At 35.8% G+C, this 21,275-nt stretch overlaps 2 protein-coding genes across 2 annotated transcripts; both read right to left on the bottom strand.

Annotated features, from left to right (window-relative positions):
• Nucleotides 1-1,114: 1,114 nt before the first annotated feature.
• Nucleotides 1,115-6,299, bottom strand: LOC148309904 (uncharacterized). Its single transcript, XM_088259318.1, has one exon. The coding sequence runs from the start codon at nucleotides 6,201-6,203 to the stop codon at nucleotides 4,782-4,784; it is 1,422 nt and encodes a 473-aa protein (XP_088115444.1). The 5' UTR covers nucleotides 6,204-6,299; the 3' UTR covers nucleotides 1,115-4,781.
• An 8,015-nt stretch (nucleotides 6,300-14,314) lies between these two features.
• Nucleotides 14,315-16,731, bottom strand: LOC148309905 (uncharacterized). Its single transcript, XM_088259319.1, has one exon. The coding sequence runs from the start codon at nucleotides 16,260-16,262 to the stop codon at nucleotides 14,859-14,861; it is 1,404 nt and encodes a 467-aa protein (XP_088115445.1). The 5' UTR covers nucleotides 16,263-16,731; the 3' UTR covers nucleotides 14,315-14,858.
• Between the last annotated feature and the right edge of the window lie 4,544 nt (nucleotides 16,732-21,275).

Here is a 21,275-nt window from a genome sequence, read left to right on the forward strand (position 1 = left end):
AACTACTAGTAGTAAAATCAGCCTACAACTTACCTCCAATCTGTGAGGCGAAAATATTATATCAATATACCGTGTAAACTAACTACTAGTAGTAAAATCAGCCTACAACTTACCTCGAATCTGTGAGGCGAAAATATTATATCAATATACCGTGTAAACTAACTACTAGTAGTAAAATCAGCCTACAACTTACCTCGAATCTGTGAGGCGAAAATATTATATCAATATACCGTGTAAACTAACTACTAGTAGTAAAATCAGCCTACAACTTACCTCGAATCTGTGAGGCGAAAATATTATATCAATATACCGTGTAAACTAACTACTAGTAGTAAAATCAGCCTACAACTTACCTCGAATCTGTGAGGCGAAAATATTATATCAATATACCGTGTAAACTAACTACTAGTAGTAAAATTAAATACTTGAGGCTCCGGTTTTTTTTCAAAAAAATAGAATTGATAATGTGTATCAGGTTATTTATTTTTTATTTAAAGAGTATTTCACATAATTTAAAATTAATCCAATTAAAAAAAAACATAAGCAATAAAAAATGTAAAAAAACTTACCCTTATACAAACAAAAAAAAAAAAAGATAAAATTTGGTCATTTATTGAAGAATTTCCAAAAAAATTCAATTAAAAGCGTCAAGTGGCTAATGGTGAGCTCGGGTTCAGTTGTCTATCTTATGTAACGCTAATAAGTCAAAACTCAGATTGGCCATACCGAGTGAATGATGTTCATGGACAGTTCATTGGCATGCGCCAATACATACGCCGTCCACGAACACCATTCACTCGAATGCATTAAGTGGTTAAATGATTGTCAGTGTCAGTTGAAACTGTCAGTTAAAAGATATTTATAATAAAACCACACACACCCACCGGCTGTAAAACTCAAAACACAGTAAGGGACATGTTTTTTGTAGTATGTTTTTTTTGCATTTTTTGACTAGGTAGATTCTACTTAGTCCAAAAATGCAAAAAAAACGTACTACAAAAAATGTCCCTTGCTGTGTTTTAAGTTTGGACAGCCGACACTTTTATGCTATAATATATCTCAGAAAACTTATTTGTAGAATTAGTAAGTAAAAAAATATAAAACTAATTTTGATCATGCTAAAATTTACAAAACTGTATGACATTCTTTTAGTTCATAACGCGTTCATAAATTTGTTGAAGCGTATCATTATATAGAATGTATGTGATGAGATCAAAATTTACCATAAGTATATCTAATAACAAAACTGTACTCAGATTCCTCCCTTCAGGAAATTGTAAATTGCACTTGGACTTTGTCTCCCCTTTTAATTGGCTGTTCACTCATGCTCGTGTCCATGTAGAGGCTTGCGCACTTTACCTCAAGGTTTGAAATGAAAACAAATAAATAAAAACATATTTTACATATGCATAAATATTTTTAAAAAAAAACCTAACTGATTTTGATATGATGTAATATAAATAAATATAACAATTTTTTGCTGTAAAACTTTGTCAGTTGGCTAGTTGGCAAAGGTTCACCTCGGTTTGGAATAAAAATAAATAAAAACATATGTAAAATATATGCATAAATATTTAAAAAAAAAAACCTAACTGTGATTTTGATATGATGTAATATAAATAAATATAACAATTTTTTGCTGCAAAACTTTGTCAGTTGGCTAGTTGGCAAAGGTTCACCTCGGTTTGGAATAAAAATAAATAAAAACATATCGCTCACTCCTTTCAAGAACGTCATAAATCAAAAAACTTGATTTTTCAGGAGAACGTTTTTAAAGTTCAAACATAAAATACAATGTATTAAAAATAAATATCAAGCCACTTATAGAACTTTTTACTGCGCAATAGATCTTTTTAGGTAAAACCTGAATATTTTTTCTCCTTTTGAAAAATATTAAGTATATTTAAAAAAATAATTAAACAATACCTTTTCTTCAAAATGCAAAAATAACACTTTCTGCCCTGTAGCGGGTAAATATTAAGTTAAAAATATGGCGCTTTTGCTGGGATATAGTACATTTTCTAGGCATTAAGAAAACATGACAAACTCAAAATTGACGAATTTTGATTTATGACGTTCTTGAAAGGAGTGAGCGATATGTAAAATATATGCATAAATATTTTGAAAAAAAAACCTAACTGTGATTTGATATGATGTAATATAAATAAATATAACAATTTTTTGCTGCAAAACTTTGTCGGTTGGCCAGTTGGCAATGGTTCACCTCGGTTTGGAATAAAAATAAATAAAAACATTTTTAAAAATATGAAGAAAAAAATAACTATTTTACTTCTACATATTGATGAGGATGTAATTTAAATCTCTTTTGTAATTTAAATAGATTTACGTATAATTTACTCCTCATCAAAATATATATGATAGGATATATTAATGGATTTTGATGAAATGGAAATTTTAATATAACAAACTTTTTACTGCAAAACTTTTTCAGTTGGCCAGTCCAACAAACAAAAAATTGCCATATTGATACACGCTTAATGACGTCAAATAAACAAAGTCAACTAAAATACAAGTCCAGACCAAACCAATGTCGGGTTGTAGTTCAGTAGTTAGTGTTGCGGACTCTGACGCAGAGTTCCGGGGTTCAACCTCACTCTACCATAACTTGATGCCTATTTTTAATAACAGACCACTTAGGCCTACAAGAATAGTACAAATTTTCAAATATTTGTGTATATAATAAGAATACAAATTTATCTTTTTTTAACACGTTGACTGCCATGGAATTTTTAACGGTTCCGGTCTAAAGAGCCAATTTGATTTAATCATGTAATGTTACTCAAAACTTTTATTATATAATAGTACAAAGTAATAATCAAAAAGCTTAAAAATAAAACTTATGAATTATCTTGTAGTTGGTTTATGTAATATAAACCTCTTCATGGAAGCCAATTACGAGATAATTGGTGAACAGAAAGGCTTCGGTCTGTCATTACTGGTCGAACAAATTAATTTGTATGCTGCAGAAGGTATCGCAAAATATAATAAAATCCATATCAATAAAGTTTTCACAGTGGAAAGACGTTAGCGCTGCAAAAACAAATGTTTTTATTGCACTTCTTTTACAAATGGGCTCTTGTTCTTTTCCTTCTAAAGAACATCACTAGAGTAGAAACAAAATATATTTTGAAAAATTTTGGCATTCATGTATGAGTCAAAATATGATCTGAATGTTATTGCGGCATTTTCACTTTGTTGATAACTCAATACCATTTTCTGACAGATTATATAAGGTGCGACCTATACTAAATGATATTATGTGACAAAACTATGTGCCAAATAAAAATATTTATGTAGACGAAATTGCATTTCTGCCAGTACTTAAAAAATAAAACACAAATGCGGTGTCAAGCTGTATGAGCTATGTAAATCAGATGATGTTATTATGGAAATAAAAATTTACAGAAGAAAATGTGAGAAATCTGATAATTTAGGTCACACTTCTAATGTTGTCTTATACATACTTACTTGAGGACTATATGGATGTATATAGTATACATTGATTCTTTTTATAATTCTGTAGCTCTTACGTAATACACAAAAAGCTTATGTGTGTAGAATCCCAGAGATGTAATGAATCGAAAACTGAAAAAAGGAGGGTTTTTTGCCAGCAAAATGGTCCAGTTACTATATGTAAAAAGAAAGTCAAGCAAAATGCCTTTGCCATTTCAAATATGCATATTGTTGAAATGGTAGAGGTATCCAATCAAAATTAAAAATGTTCGATGAAACCAAATATAATTTAGGACCACAATCTAGGAACGTCTGGCATTGATCGTTTTACACATCTCTAAGAAAAACAATTTGATGGCCAAAAAAGGTTGCTTTGCATGTTATGGAGATATATCGCTCACTCCTTTCAAGAACGTCATAAATCAAAAATTGTCAATTTTCAGTTGTGCATGTTTTCGGAATGCACAGAAAATGTACTACATCCCAGCAAAAGAGGCATATTTTAAACTTAATATTTACCCGCTACAGGGCAGAAAGTGTTGTTTTTGCATTTTGAAGAACAGGTGGTTTATAATTATTTTTTAAAATAAACTAGTTATTTTTCAAATGGAGAAAAAACCTTCAGGTTTAACCTAACAAGATCTGTTGCACAGTAAATAGTTCAATAAGTTGCTTGATATTTATTTTTAATAAATTGTATTATATTTTTAAACTTTAAAAACGTTCTCCTGAAAAATCAAGTTTTTTGATTTATGACGTTCTTGAAAGGAGTGAGCGATATGTATATGAACTATTCCAACAATCAACTTCTTCTAAAATATTTATAAACTTTAGAGAAACATTCGCCGACGTGTTGATTGAACCCCAAAAAACAGGATCAAGGGCTTTATTATTTACAGAGTATTCCACCTACTAAAAAAAAAGCGTCTGACAAAGCCATGCCAATTTTTTTCAAAGATAAATACCGGCATGAAACACATTAATTACTTGTCTAATTTGCCAAGAGAAGCCGTCACTTTACGTGGAAGATTCTTTTGAAAATTATCACAAAACATAAAAAATTATTTCCTCGTATAAACTTTTTCTTTTTAAATTTTCTGATCATTTAAGCTTTGTTTCAAACCTGATTTTTTATTGTTTCCTGAAACTATTAGTTTTCTCGTAGCTTTACAAATATGGCAAGTAATTAAAGGACGGGATAACTCATAGTAGGCGTCGTGGGCGAGAGAACAACCTACGAGATATCTAGTAGTTAATTGACAGTCAACGTATTAATAGAAAAAATGCATCAAAATTTTATATTTTAGTTATCTTTTATTGGGTGAAGATTCATCGGAGTGAAGAGTATTAACATGTCGAGAGAGATCGCTATTGCGAAAGAATCCCTTAGAACAATAACGACATATGTGCGGAGTTTCTGTAGAGTGCATTTTAAGAGTATGGAAATCCAGCATGTTCCGTTTGGGGAAAGTCTTTCCGCAATCTTGTACAGAACACTTGAACTTGTGCGCGTTGGTGTGCATCGTCAGGTGGAAGGAGAGACTACTCTTTTGGCGGAAGGAGCGCTCGCACATGTGGCACGCATAAGGCGACCCGCCCGCGTGCTGCCGCATGTGTTCGCGCAGGTCGGATGTATCTTTGCGGCACACGACGCAGCGTCCCGCACGCTCTGAGTGCATTTTGCGGGCATGCGTCAGCAGGTTGCTCTTCATGGAGAACTTCTTGCCGCAGTGTTCGCACACGAAGGCCTTGTCTGCGTGCGTGAGCATGTGTTGGCGCAGCGCGTAAGGCGACTTGACGGCGCGCCCGCACTGCGGGCAGCGGTGCGCACGCTCCCCCGAGTGCACGAGCGCGTGGCTCTTGAGCGAGGAGGCGTGCGCGAAGGTGGCGCCGCAGCGTTCGCAGGCGAAGGGACGCTCGCGCGTGTGCACCACGCGGTGCCGCCACATGGAGGAGCGCGAGGAGAAGCGGCGGGAGCACGCGCCGCACGCGTACGGCTGCTCGCCCGTGTGCAGGCGCCGGTGCTCGATGAGCGAGCCGGACTGCGCGAAGCGGCGCGGGCACTGCGCGCACGCGAAGGGTCGCTCGCCCGAGTGCGTGCGCTGGTGCACCACCCAGTCGCACTTCCGCGCGAACACCCGGCCGCACGCACGGCACGGGTACTCCACGCGCTGCTCCGCCCCCGGATGGCTCCTGGCGACGTGCTTCTTTAGACGGGCCGCCGTTTCCGATACGTGTTGGCAAATTCCACAAGCGAATTCCGAGAAATCATTTTTAGATTTTTTTATTTTCCCATTCTTTCCTTTTCGTGTGATTTTTTTAGTTTTCCTTTCGGTTTCGAAACTAAACCTCGCGTCCGAATCACCGCCTTCATCGACACTACTCGAGATGTCCGATTTTGCGGACTGAGAATTACATTCTTCTTTGATTTCCAATTTGAATTCTTCGATAACTTCGGTTTCGGCTATATCTAAACCGTCGATAATCTTGCGTAAGGACTCGTCGGATGTTCGGCACATTTTTACAAACTTCCAGACGTTAGGAAGTTCGACCGTGCACGATTGACACATATTTTTGGGAAAATTATCTACATCGGAAATTAAAACACCAGTAGAGAAAGTCAACATCTCGCTGAATTTAATATCCCATTGATGTGCTTCGAAAATTGACGTCCCATCTTCCGTGTTACATAGACACGTTCTACAAGCAGAGTTCATATTTATATCCATTTTAAGTTTTTATTGATAATTAATAACATTACAACATGATCTAAGATTGTTTGACATTGACATTGATCCGACCAAAGACTACAGATGACTGGTTTGGTTTGCAAAGATGGTTTGTTTGATGACATGAGCGCCGGGCTCCGTTCGTTTCATTAAAACGGTCATCACACGATCACTGGATTTCAATAAGGTAAGTAGGTACCAACTAACATTCCCGTCTCTTCAAAGAGGAATAGTTCAGATGCTAGTAGATAAGAATTATGTCCTGAAACACGCACTCAAAATAAAAGACTCAGTTTGTAAAATCAAATCATTTCTAAAAATTAAAAAAAAAAAAATTAACCGACCTTTCAGTACCTACCGAAATCTAAAAAAAACTTTATATTCTCGAGAAAACGATGTTTATTTTAATACCTTGGTGAATTGGATTGCATTAGTGAAATCGAGCAGTCGAATTCTCTGGAGTATTCTGTAAAAATTAAAATTCACTTTCATTTATCCTGAAGATGAATGTTGCACCGAGACTCGATTCTCTTTATTTCAGGCGGGATTACTGTTGCCCAGATTCCGAGCAACTGCGGCAAAAATGGAAATCAGAAGGATGATTCTTTTTTTTCTAAATATAAAAATGTATTTGTGTTTTTTTCTATATTTACACAAATATTTCAATTTTATACTATTTCCGTGAGCCTAAGCGGCTCATTATTAGAAATAGGTATCAAATTGTGGTAGAGTGGGTTCGAACCGAGAAACTCTGACTAGTCCGCGACACTAACCACGGGACCAGAACCCGACACATTCCTTGGCAAAGGAAGCCGTACTTACTGGGGACCCGGTACATGTGAATGAACTAAGCGTCACGACCTCCTCTTTAAAAATAATATTGAGAAAAAATTTCCAGGAATTTTTCAGGACTTTTAGGGTTCTTCTTCTTCATCTAACCCTTATCTGCACCTCAATGGTGCATAGGGCACTGCACCGTATAGAAGCAGTGTTATCTTGATCGTTAAATACACGAAGGAAAGGTGATCAGCCTTCCACTTCAGGTACCAGTCCAGGGTCATATTAAATAAATATTACTGTATACTGAAAAATCACTAACATTTATTTTGACCCTCTTGGGAATCGAACCAAGCATGGTAGCCTAGCGCACTAACTACTTCACTATGGAGGCGAACTTTTAGGGTTACTATGCTAGAAATACCGCGATTCAAATATAAATAATTCAAAAGTAAAATGTGTCTGATAATTTATAAACACTGCTATTGTTTTATCTTTGGTGCGACGAAAACATCTCATATCATATATATATATATATATATATATATATATATATATATATATATATATATATATATATATATATATATATATATATATATATATATATATATATACATATATACATATATACATATATATATACATGTATACATATATACATATATATATATATATATATATATATATATATATATATATATATATATATATATATATATATACATACATACATATATTACATTTGTATCAATTTATTGCATATTCTTTATTAATCTTCACATGTAAAAATATATCTTCTTCTTCTTCCTGGCTACATTCCAACTTATCGTCTTTGTAGACTGCTGGGGTCAGCTCTCCTCGTCCTCAGGTTATAGGTCCTTCTGTCATGGACAACGTCACCTAGGCCATGTCTTCGAACCACGTTTTCCCTTTGCAGCATCCATGAATTTTTTGGACACAACTTACTTTTCGCGGTAACAAAATTGGTTTACTGTGCTTTGTTTTTCTCGTTTCTCTTTAAGTATTTTTGTAATGTCAACTTTTATGATATTATAACAGAATTATCATTTACTTTAAATATCGATGTATAACTTATTGAAAAAAAACCTAATAAAAATCGAAATTTTATGCACAACCCTGATGCAATCCCTAACATTCTGTTCAAAATGTATCTGATACTTTTATAAATCATGACATCAGATCTGATGGATCTGGTATTTCTAAATAAAGAAATGTATTTAATAAAGAGAGGCTTAGGATGACATATCAAGCTCTAGCTCAATCAATCCTACAGTACGCGATAGTCGGTTGCGGAAGGGTTTTCCAAGTTCATTTGACATTTCTAAATATATCACAAGAAAACCATAAAAAATTATCCTCAAAACCTGTCCGACTACTCTACCAAAATGCTTTCCCAGGAATTGAAAATACCAACTTTAAATAAAATGTGTAAAAAAAAATCTCTAATGCTGATACATAGGGCTTTTTTTCTTGAAACGCGGTGGAATGGCGCTCCAGTACTTTTTTTCAGATATTTTTTTTTAATTTTCAAAATCAATTAGACGAATCAATGTTTGTGCTTACGTAATTACAATGTACATTTATATAATTCGTCAAAATGATAAAATATGGAATAGTTATGAATATTTAAATGATATTTGAATATATTTTTTTTTAGTAAAAAGCTTGACATGAAGTGAGTTCCGGGATATTTTTTGTTTAAAAAATAAAATTATTACTTAAATATACTATATGTTTGATTTAAAGTTAACCCACAGGCAAAATAAGGCTGAAATTAAATCGCACTGCCAAGCCAAAGAAGAGGAGTCAGGTCAACATTGTTAGGCTCAAGGAGACAATGTCTTGGCTTAACTATGATATCGCCGTCAGAGAGGGACTCTAGCAGCAGCATTCCGATGATAATGACCCTATGCATAACATCAAAACAGCCATAGTTACGTCAGCTCAAAGGGTTCTCGGAATAAAGCCGTCAAATCGACCCAAATTTTAGTCGGATGAAACGTGGAGATTAATAGAAGAAAAGGCCAACTTAAAACTCTTAAAAGATGTGGAAACTGACCAGGGTAAGATCGAATGTCTCCGAGTGCAATATAAGTGGAAGCACCTGGCTGTCAAAAGATCCGCAAGTCGTGATAAACGCCGTTCCCTGGACACACAAAAAGCAGCAGCCAAACAAGCAGCCTGTGGAAGTGATACTTCTAATCTTTTTAAAATTACGCACCGAATCTGTTACCACTGGGCCTGCGGTCCGCAGGCCCAGTCCGGGGCCCGAGCGGCCAAATCGAGTCTGAGCCCGATTGTGTAAAAAGCATATGGAGAGATCGCTTCTGCCGCGTGCTAAATCGTCCACCTCCGTTAGACCCTCTTAGAGCACACAATATTTCACAAGCACACCAACACATACCGAAATTATATCAGCTATTAAAAAGCTGAAAAACGAAAAGGCGCCTGGTGTCAACAAAATACATCCGGAATATGTCACGAGTGGCATGGACGCTAACCTCGACCCCCTGTATCACCTACTTTCAAAGGTATGGAAAGAGGAAAGGTGCCCTAAGGATTGGGTGATCCGCTGTTGTGTGATAACTACCGTGGCATTACTCTTTTAAGCGTTCCTGGAAAAATTCTGGCACAAATAATACTGGCAAGAATCCAACAACCAATAATGCGAGTCCTCAGAGAGAACCAAGCGGGCTTTCTACCAGGCAGGGCGTGCGCTGACCATATACAACTTACGATGCCTGTTACAGCAAAGTAACAAATGGAACTACGCCGTGCCTGCTGTTTTGTAGACTACGAAAAAGCTTTTGACAGCCCGCACAGGTCTTCTCTTTGGAATATCATAGAAGCATATGGAGTTCCTGTCGAAACTGTGGCCATTATCAGGGCGCTTCACACTAACACCGAATGCTGCGTTAGAATAGATGATGTGTGCAGTAAACCTTTTGAGGTCTCTACTGGGGTGAAGCAAGGCTGTGTACTAGCCCCGTTTCTCTTCATTATCATGTTCGACTGCATCCTACGAATGTAAATTCCCACGGATCGAGGAATTGCAGTGAGTCCTACTCAGAAATTATGCAATTTAGAATATGCAGACAATGCAGTTCTAATAGAAACATCGATCAGAGCCCTGCAAGATATAATTGACTCCCTTCAAATAAACTCCGCTCGGTTAGGCCTAAGAGTGAATGCCAAAAAGACCAATGTCATGTGCAACCTCAGCAAGATCAACATCTTACTTGTGAGTGTCGAGCGCTTGTTCGAGTCGACACCTTCAGATACCTTGGAACACTCATGGTGGAGGATGGTAGTGTCCAGAAGGAACTGAATGTACGGCTCGGAATGGCAGGAGCCATATTCAATAAAATGCTCAATGTCTGGGACTCATTGCTTACTCGACAAAAACCAAGTGTCGTCTCTTTAATGTCTGCATCCGAACAGTGTTGCTGTATAGATGTGGGTCGTGGCACCTCACCAAAGCTCAAAGCAAAAAACTAGCAAGTTTTGAAAATAGGTGCCTGAGGCGAATACTGGGTATAAAGTGGTATGACTTCGTCAGGAATGACGATGTGAGGAGAAGAACTCAACAGCCCCTCATACTGAAAGTCCTAGAGAGGAGAAGGTGGACATGGTTGGGACATGTTCTTAGAATGCCACCTGAGTGCATCAACCCCTCATGTCTCTTCTTCCAACTCCGAGGATTCCGGCGCCCCGGAAGGCTGCTGACAACCATTCATCGACTATACTCAGCGGAACTTTGAGATGCCGGACTGACGTGGGAGGCAGCCAAGGAGATGGCGCGTGACAGAGTGACTTGGAGACGTCTCGTATTGGCTATATGCTCCACCTTAGGAGCGAACATGGAAAGAAGAAGAAGATTTTAAGTTTACTAATAAATTGTATTTAAAATTCAGTTATAAATAAAGTTTGTAAAATGAACTGACAATATATACTATACAGTTATATACAGACTTTTCTTCTATAGCTGCAGAATTACAGGAGAGACAAATAAGGTCTAAAAATATTTTACTACTGAATATTCCTGAAGCAACTACCAACGCCAGAGCTGCTGAGATAATTGAAGATGAAGCCAAAGTCTCCGATATAGTTAACAACTTCAGTGCTGAGGACAGGCCAAAGGTTATAAAAGTCCAGAGGCTTGGGATCAAAAACCCGAGTAATAACAGGCCATTAAAGATTACTCTAGACTCATGTGATGAAGTGCAATTATTCTTCATGAATAGAAATAGACTACCGAGTGGCATAAGGTTAAAAAATTGTATCACAGACATGCAGAGAGAACATTTAAAAAAATTATGGGAGGAAGTTGAAACAAGAAAAAAGGGTGGTGAGATAAATATCGGTATAAAATTTATAAATTCGATACCAAGGATATCAAAATTTGCACCAAAAAACTAAAAATCCCCAAAAAACCAATCGTATCGTGCTACTATCAGAATGTCAGAGGTATCAATACAAAAATAAAAGAACTTCCAACCACTGCCGCAACCCTTAATCACGACGTTCTACTTTTATCAGAGACTTGGCTGTCACCCAAAATGAAATCATCCGAACTAGAATCGTTCAATATTTTCAGATGTGACAGGAGTAACCTTTCAAGCAATAAATCACGAGGAGGAGGAGTAATGATATGTACCTCAAATTTACTTAATTCGGTGAAGATTACTTCTAAAAACAAAAGTGTCGAACATCTATTCATAGAAATCAAGAACCTAGCCATCAAAATAATTCTATGGTGTGTATACATCCCACCTGATTCCGATCACCAGAAATATAGAGACCATATTGAGGACGTTCAACTGATCCGTGCACGGTATCCTAAAGCTAAACTCGTGCTAATTGGAAACTACAACCTTCCCGAATGAATTTCTTAAAAGCCGACTACCAAAGGATGTCTGATAGTTTATTCTCGACTGATTGGTCATTTCTCGATAGTAGTGATGATATTAACACACATATTGAACAATTTTACTCCATAATTTATAAAGTAGTTGAACAAAATGTACCAGTTGTAAACTATAAAACAAATCTTTATCCCAAATGGTTCACCAAAGAATTAATTAACATTATTACTGAAAAAAAGATTGCTCATTTAATTTTTAAAAGAACGAATAGCGTAAATCATTATAGTATATTCTCAAAATTAAGGGCACAATGCAAGTCTCTGTCATTAGTATGCTACTCGAATTATATACATACCGTTGAAAACTCAGTCAAAGACAATGTAAAAGCATTCACTAATTGGAAATTCACTAATTCAGTGCGTAATGATGACTGTGGTTATCCCGACACTATGTACTTGAACGGTAGATCCAGTGACAATCTGGAAATAATAGTTAATCTATTTTCAGAATTCTTTGGTAGTGTGTACGACTCTACAGCACACACTTATACACGATCCACTGATATTCTGGATTATTTTAATTTACATACATGCTGTATACACCCTGACAGTATCAAAAGGAAAATTTTAAAACTTGATTGTAAGAAGTCCCCTGGTCCACACAATATTCCTAATATTTTCTTAGTTAAATGCATGGAATCACTAATTGTTCCCTTATATAAATTGTTTAATAATTCTTTGTCAACAGATTGTTTTCCTAAATATTGGAAAAAATCCTATCTTTAAAAAGGGAGACAGAGGCAATGTGTTAAATTATCTTCCAATTTCTATTCTTTTTGCATTACCTAAACTTTTCGAGTCTCTTGTGCTAGATGCAATTCAACCTGAAGTATCAAAAGTAATATCAACTACACAACATGGATTTACTCAGGGCAGATCTACAGTTACTAACCTATTAATATACCAAAACTATATAATTGAAGGTATAGCTGGAGGGCATCAAATTGACTCTATCTATACTGATTTTAGCAAAGCCTTCGACCGAGTCTCTCATCATATCCTTCTCGAGAAGCTAAAAGCGATGGGAATAACAGGTAGTTTTATAAACTGGATCGACAGCTATTTATGTGAAAGAGTCTTGTGCGTGAAGATTAAAGGCATTGAATCTTCACCTTTTCTTGCTAAGAGTGGTGTCCCACAAGGATCTCACCTTGGCCCTATTTTATTTATTTTATTTGTAAATGATATTTCTAGTATATTTCACGATGTCCAAACACTTTTATTCGCTGATGATCTCAAGATTTTCAGACTTATCAAAACTCCTGATGATAATTTTACTCTTCAAAAAATCTTGATAAACTTCAATTGTGGTGCTCTAGGAATGCACTTTATCTAAATCATGAAAAGTGCCATATCATGCGATTCTTTAGAATAAAAAAGCCATTCATTTTTCAATAAAGTATCAACGGGACTGCCTTATCAAGTGTCCAGAGGATAAAAGATTTGGGAGTCATCTTTGATGATAAATTGTCATTTGCAGCGCTGCAAATGACAATTTATGCGCATATCAGTGAAATGGTAAACAAAGCATCTAAAACTCTTGGTTTTGTGATTAGGGCAATAAGGGATTTTAAATTAAGTCCCTGTATGTTGCCCTAATCAGAAGTCAGTTGGAATACGGCTCCACAGTCTGGTCTCCTCGTTATGCTATACACGCTGACAGCATAGAGAGAGTGCAACACAAGTTCCTTAGATATATTAATTTTAAACTAAATATACCCATTGTTGAGTTAGATTATAATTGCATAATGAAGCGGCTTAAATTGATAAATCTAAGTGAAGGGAAATTACTGATCTGGTTCTGTTATATGAAATTATTAACAATTTTTGGACAGCCCTGATCTCCTAAACCAAATAAAGCTTAGCGTCCGCCAAAGAGCTACTAGGAAAAATCTGTATTCGCAGTATTTGTACATAATGCAAACTATGCCATGTTCTCTCCGATTCCGCGGCTTCACATGTTAGCCAATGCTTTTGAAAGTATAGATTTATTTAATATATTGTTATCCTCCTTGAAATCTGTACTTTCTCAGAATTTCTTCTCCATGTTATAATGGATAAATTTAAACGTTGTGTTTCACTCTCTCTTACTGCTCACCGATAGTGTTTGAAGGAGACGTGTATTTACTAGTGCTTACTACTTGTTATTTTATTTTTTTAATTATGATTTTATGTTATTAAGACTATTTGTTACAAGACTTTTTGTTTCTCTATTAGTGTATTCATTAGTGTATTTTTTTATTTATTAGATACTGTATATATGTATTATATGTATTGCTTTAAAGGCTTCAGCCGTTCAATAAATAAATAAATATGTATATATATATATATATATATATATATATATATATATATATATATATATATATATATAAATATATTTTATTTTATTTTTTTTTTTTTTTCTATCAAATTTATTAGTTCACACACACAGTGACGTAATATAAAAAAAGGTTTTAGATAATATTTTACATTATATTATATTTACAGGTACAACAAAGTCAAATATAAGGTGATTTTTAAGTTCTTTACACTTCACATTGGACAGCACTTTATACGCATCTTACCCTTATTTCTACAAAATGGTGCATAGGGCCTGCATCTTATAGATGCAATGTTATTTTACATGAAGGAAAGGTGATTAGTCCTGCGCGTCAGGTGATTAGTCCAGGGTGATATAAATAAATATTAGAGTGAAATATCACTATCACATAATCTCACTTGTTTTGACCCCCCTGGGAATTAAATCCAAGATCTCGAGCATGGTAGCGAAACGCGCTAACTAATACATTATGAAGTAAATAAAAGTGTCAATAACATAACACCCATCACATTTACCGAAAATAAGCTGTACAATGATTGCGGCACTTATATAAATCTTCGACCAAAAAAAATCGGAGGTTTCATTTATGGCAAGCGGAGGATCATATTTACGGAATGAATGGAAAATTGGGATGATGTATTTTAGAATGTCTTTTCAAATCACCAATTCTTAAGAAACCCTTAGCGCAGATCTTACAAACGAAAGGAGTCTCACTGGAGTGATATTTCAAGCGGTGAAAATCCAGCAGATACTTGAGAGAAAAGGTTTTCAGACAGTCCTCCTGCTCACACTTGAACTTGTTGGCGTTGGTGTGCTTGTGCATGTGCACGGAGAGGCTACGGCGGAGGGAGAAGCCCTTGGAGCACAGCGGGCAGCAGTAGAGCTTCTCGCCCGAGTGGCGGCGGCGGTGCTCCGCCAGGTCAGCGCAGTGCCGCCCGCACTCGGCGCACGTGCCCGAGCCGTGCCCGTGCTGGCGCCGCACGTGCGACGACAGGTTGCCCACGGTCGAGAAGGCCGCGCCGCACTGCTCGCACATGACGGGCTTGGCCACGCGGTGCAGGCTCAGGTGCTTGTTGAGCGTGTTGCGCGACTTGACGGCCTTGCCGCACTCCTCGCAGCGGTAGCGCTTCTCCTCGCTGTGCACCAGCCGGTGCTGGCGCAGCATGGAGCGGTCCTTGAAGGCCTTGCCGCAGCTGGGGTCCGGGCAGCGGTAGGGCCGCTCGCCCGTGTGCGTGCGCCGGTGCCGGATGAGCGAGCCCAGCTGCGTGAAGCAGCGCCCGCAGAAGGAGCACACGTGCGGCGCCTCGCCCGTGTGCGTGCGCACGTGCATGGTGAGGTCGCGCTGGCTGAAGAACCGGCTCTCGCAGTGCTCGCACGGGAAGGGCCGCGGCCGCTGCTCGGCGGGCTCGCGCGCTGCGTGCCGCCGCCGCATGTGTACCTTCAGCGTGCCCATCTGCGCGAAGCGCGTTCCGCAGTGCACGCACTGATACGGCCGCTCTCCCGTATGGCACCGCAGGTGGATGATCATGGCGGACCGGCTTGCCACGATCAGTCCGCACGTCGAGCACTGCAACTCTACACTTTCTCTTTTTATTTTTACTTTTTTTCTCTTTTTTCCCTTAATTCGTGACCTCGATGGTTTGAGCATTTCTTTACTTCCAAACGCTTCTAACGCGTCTTCGGCGAGACCGTAGTCACCGCAACTTCGGTCAGAAAGGTTTCCGGAAAAATCTGGCTCGATCTTAACCTCCACATCCACATCTACCTTGGATTCGCGCAGAAGTCTATCAGAGTTTTGACATTTGAGGATAAAGCCGTATGCGACAGATAGTTCTGTCCGACAATCGTTACATATATCTGACGGATACCCATCGAACTCTTTTATATCAATATTTGCGCAATGTTTTATTTTATCGACATATTTGTTGGAGGTATCGTCGTACTCGTATAGGGAAATCATAATTTCTCCGCGTTTCAAGCACACGCGACATAGATTCTCTGTCATTTTCATAATCGACTTTATCAATTTACTAAATAAAATAGTCCGTTCAAAAATTAACACAATAGCACAATATTTTCAAATAATAATCTCAGTCTCCGGAGAAGATTTTGACTGATTTTGACGTTTGACATCTTTGATAATGGTGTGAAGAATCGAACGAAAATGATCGAAACATTTAGATTATTATAAAAATCGAAAGGTTTCGATTGTCCGAAGAGCGTTTCTGGATATTACCTCGCACATGACACTAACGAAAATATGAAGGAATCGAAGGGCTTTCTATTTTTCTTTATATTATATGAATATACAAGGTTCGAAAATATTTGCAAAGGTAGAGTGGTGTGGGGTTTTATCCTCCGTGCCTACCCCTGAGGGGAAGGGTTAGCTAGCTTTTTTTTCAAATTTCAAATCGATTCATTCGATCATTGTATATTCGAACAAAGTCATACGACTATATAAATATTTCTATTACACCACACCACTAAAACATTTGACATTTTTATTTAATAATCTATGCTTTTTGGATTGGTGGGTGCGTTCATTAATCAAAAGTCCAAAGCTAGAGACATTTTTTTTGGATTGTTGGGTGTGTTCATTAATCAAAATTCCAAAGCTAGAGATCATAAAAAAGGCTCCAAAATTTCTCCCGGTGATTTCCAAAACAGAGATGAATATACGTTCACTTAGCGCACGTGTACAGCAAGTGGCACTTGCTTACAAGGCAGGAGAGAAAAATATGCTAGATTTAATTTGCTATATTTAATGTATAATTGTATTGGTTTTATTTAAATAAGGAACAGGGAGCGAGACCCCGATAAATCCGGTGCCTTTACAAACGACCATAATTTTTTTATGGAAACAGGTTTTTGACGGGGACATTTGTGGATTATATTTTTAAGTATAATGGTGAATATGAAATATAAATAATTCGAACAGAAATTTGAAATTGGTCAAAGCAAGAGTATTTTGACAGCTCCACAAATGTCCTGCCTGCTCAGTTGTTCATGCTGCTAGACAGTTAGGTTTAGGTCGAGTTTTGACATTGATACCGAGTTTTGTATGGTTAACCTTTAATTGCTGAGGTGGGGGGCGCTCAGGTCTTGCGAAAGTAAAATGGTTGAATTATTCCTTTCTCTCCCCCACGGCACACTCGTACCTTTTAGTACCTTCGAGTTTAGTCGCACTGAGGCTGTCATGGCAGTGAACGTATTTGCGAACGCATTTTCGGTAAGTAAATTCATTTTGATTTTTTTCGTGGGCCTCTGACCCCACCTCAGTATTTACCTAACTTTTTTGCAACAAGTTTTGATTTAGTTATCTTTTTTTGTTGCTTCTGTTTGAAAACTTTTACAAAATGGAACCTAGTACGATATCTGAGAGAAAATGGTCTATTGGTAAAAAAAAGAGTGCCAGGAAACAACTATTTTGAGACAGCCGTGATGTTGTGGATAGATCGTGTAGACATTAGCGGTTCGGAGGCCGAAAATATTAATGACACCTTTACACCGGAGCTTCAGGAGCAAGACTCAGATACACAGAATGAGTCAAAACCTGAAGAACAGGTTGACAATGTTGAAAATATTGGCAATGTACCCGGAAAACAGACGTCTCCCGATGACGATGTTTTTTTGTCATAAATTCGATCCTTTTATGGGAAAAATCGGTGCAAATAGGTGTATCAACCATCATCTAAAGTCATTCGAGTTTCTCAACACAGTATAATTAGACGAACTAACCTTTCAAATCTAAAGCTAACGAGCGTTGAACGAAAGGTTAGCTACGTGAGCTAGGTTTGCTACGTGAGCTAGGTTTGAATTTGGCCCAAGTGCTGAGAAAGGATATACCTGACCGTCGAAAATTGACGAGGAAAAATCTAAAACAAGAAAAAGGTGCCACATATTATGTCCTTTGAGGCTTCAAAGAAAATCTACACACGCATACAAAATACACGTATGCCTTCAATGTGCAAAGCAAGTATGCCCAGATTTTGTATAATTCGCAATGGATGTCTGTGATTTTTTGGTTTACATTATAGTAAAATAATTATTGATGTGCCATTTGCTAGGAAAACTTTAAAAAATTAAGATTCTAAGTTAATTTGTTGATTTTTCAAAATATTAATTTTATTTATGTTCTCATTTATTTTTTTCCAAAATGCTGAGTGTTTTCATAACTTTGATATAATACTTAATTCAAAGTAAATAAAGTATACGAAAATATGTTATTTAATTTTTAAATATTTATTAAAGTTTATTTTTAAACACTTAACCCAAAAAAAAATTAAGCAAATATATATATATATATATATATATATATATATATATATATATATATATATATATATATATATATATATATATATATATATATATATATATATATATATATATATATTTATAAATTGGGTGTAAATAATATGTTAAGTGGGTGTATAATAATAAAAATAAACAATGTGTTGCTTTGTAATTGAAGTGACAATAAAAGTTAATTCTTAATTAATCTTTATAATATTTTTCTATCTATCTGATTCTGACAGTTCAGAATATTATTTTTTTCTATCTGAAGTCTTTTTTTTATTCAGTGCGACGCATGCGACATCTGGTGGTAGATCTGCTTTATGTAGGTACTATATGTAAGTACTAAATAAAATCTATAGGTAGGTACCTAGGTATTTTATTACATCTCCCCCCTTGGGGAAGAAAATTCACAGTAAAATTTTCACTCGTCCTCCTCCGGATCATCTCCTTGTAGTTAAGGAACTTTTCTTTCTATTTTTTTTTTCTTGACCGTTTTAAAGTAGACACAGTTTTTTTCAATCCATTTGTTTTTTTCTTTTGAATTCCTTCATTTTTATTCTGATCTCTTATATCTTCTAATTTAACCAAATTTACAACTTTTAATTGTTCATCTACATTTTCATTCGATTCTAATTCTGGACTCCTTTTTAGACAATCTGCTTCTATATTTTATTTTATATTTTGTAGTATTTTTTTCTACTTTATTTTTATTTTCATTTTTCAAGCACTATTTCTGTGTTATTTGTGAGTCTTAACTTTTATTTTGATCTCTTAAAATATCTTCTGATTTAACCAAATTTACAGCTTTTATTTATTCATCTGCATTTTCCTTTGATTCTAATACTGGATTTCTGCTTAGAAAATCTGGTTTTAAATTCTTCTTTCCTGGAGTATATTTTATTTTATATTTTGTAGAAATTTTATCTACTTTATTTTTATTTTTATTTTTAAGTGCTGTTTCCATGTTATTTGTAAGGCTTCATTTTTATTAATCTTATCATCCTCCTTTGTTTTAAACCAGCACGTTGCTTCAGGATGATATCGAGTTCCCTTATTTAATTTTTCACAAATCTTACATGAACTTTTATCTTTAATTTTATCACTAGTTCTTAGATTTCCACGTCTTCTTTGATAATCTTCTAATTTTTCTCTATCACTCCAAACATATAGTAGTTATTGTTTTAATGAGTCTTCTAATGTTCGATAATCCATTTCCGATTATCAATATTGTCGTCTTATAACGTGTTAATATTTTTCTTTGTAAATTGGGTGTCAATAATATGTAAAGTGGGTGTATAATAATAAAAATAAACAATGTGTTGCTTTGTAATTGAAGTGTCAATAAAAGTTTATTCTCAATTAATCTTTACAATATTTTTCTATCTATCTGATTCTGAATATTATATACAGTTCAGAATATTATTTTTTCTATCTGAAGTCTTTTGTTTATTCAGTGCGACGCATTCGACATCTGGTGGTAGATCTGCTTTATGTACGTTCTATATGTAAGTACTTAATAAAATCCACAGGTAGGTACCTAGGTATTTTATTATAAATATATATATATATATATATATATATATATATATATATATATATATATATATATATATATATATATATATATATATATATATATATATATAAATGTTTTTAAAGGGACCTAGTGAAATAAACCATGAATGCGGGATAAAGAAGTCAAGGATATACGATTAGGATACACAAGGATATACGATCGAGTAAAGATACCGTCCTTGCATAACTATTGGAAGGTTGAGATTTTAAGAATACAAGTTTTAGATGTAACTAAATGTATTAATTAAAAAAAGTACACAGTTGAACAGTACCTAAAGATCTTGAGACCTCTTCTGCTGTATCCATCACACAAGCTTTTGATTGTCTGTGTCCCACACGTTGAAATATTGTCGTCGAATATAACAAAATTGAGAAAATGTAAAAAAAACAGACAAATTTTATCAAATATATAGCGTAATTCAAACGATGAATGCTGTAAAATGTTGGATAGAAAATATCGATTCGATCTTTTTTTGTATGAAATGAATTTGGTGTAGAAGAAATAAACGACATATCTGGGAAAACGATTATTCAAGGAACGATAGATAGAGGTTTCACTGTATATTAAGCATTTAATTATAAGCTTGAGTGAACATTTTAAAATAAAATAACATAATTTTCCAATTTATTTATGTAATATTAAATTAAGTAGGTATTATATCAAAATTCTCAAGATAATTCTAATAATCCTGAAGACAAATGGTCACAGCTAAAGAATATCATAGCGTCAAGCATCAAAGAGTCTCAAGCCCCGAGGACAAATATGGAAACACGAGGTCAATGGATATCCGAAGAATCCTGGAAATTAATTGAAGAGAGGAAACGGCTTAAGAAATTGAGCACATCTACCCAGGAAGTAAGAGTCCAATACTCCGAACTGAACCGAAGAGTGCAAAGAAGTTGCAGAGCGGATAAAGAGCGCTACATCAATTCGATTTGCGAGGATATTGAAAGTCACGCTAACACTAATCACACTCGCGACTTGTTCCAAAAAGTGAAAACACTCGCCAAGAAGTTCAAGCCTCGAACATGGACCATTGAGGACAGGCAGGGAAATACCATCTGTGAAATTGACAAAGTCATCAGAAGGTGGAGAGAGTATTGTGCGGATCTATACAAAGATGATAGTATGCAACCCCAGGCAGAATTC

Source organism: Brachycentrus maculatus, unplaced genomic scaffold (genome assembly GCF_059751285.1).
Source record: "Brachycentrus maculatus isolate JH-2025_06_01 unplaced genomic scaffold, ASM5975128v1 h1tg000116l, whole genome shotgun sequence".
Lineage (NCBI taxonomy): Eukaryota > Metazoa > Arthropoda > Insecta > Trichoptera > Brachycentridae > Brachycentrus > Brachycentrus maculatus.

Coding starts and splice junctions, on each gene's coding strand:
- LOC148309904 (XM_088259318.1), bottom strand. CDS start 6,203: ATGGATATAAATATGAACTCTGCTTGTAGAACGTGTCTATGTAACACG.
- LOC148309905 (XM_088259319.1), bottom strand. CDS start 16,262: ATGAAAATGACAGAGAATCTATGTCGCGTGTGCTTGAAACGCGGAGAA.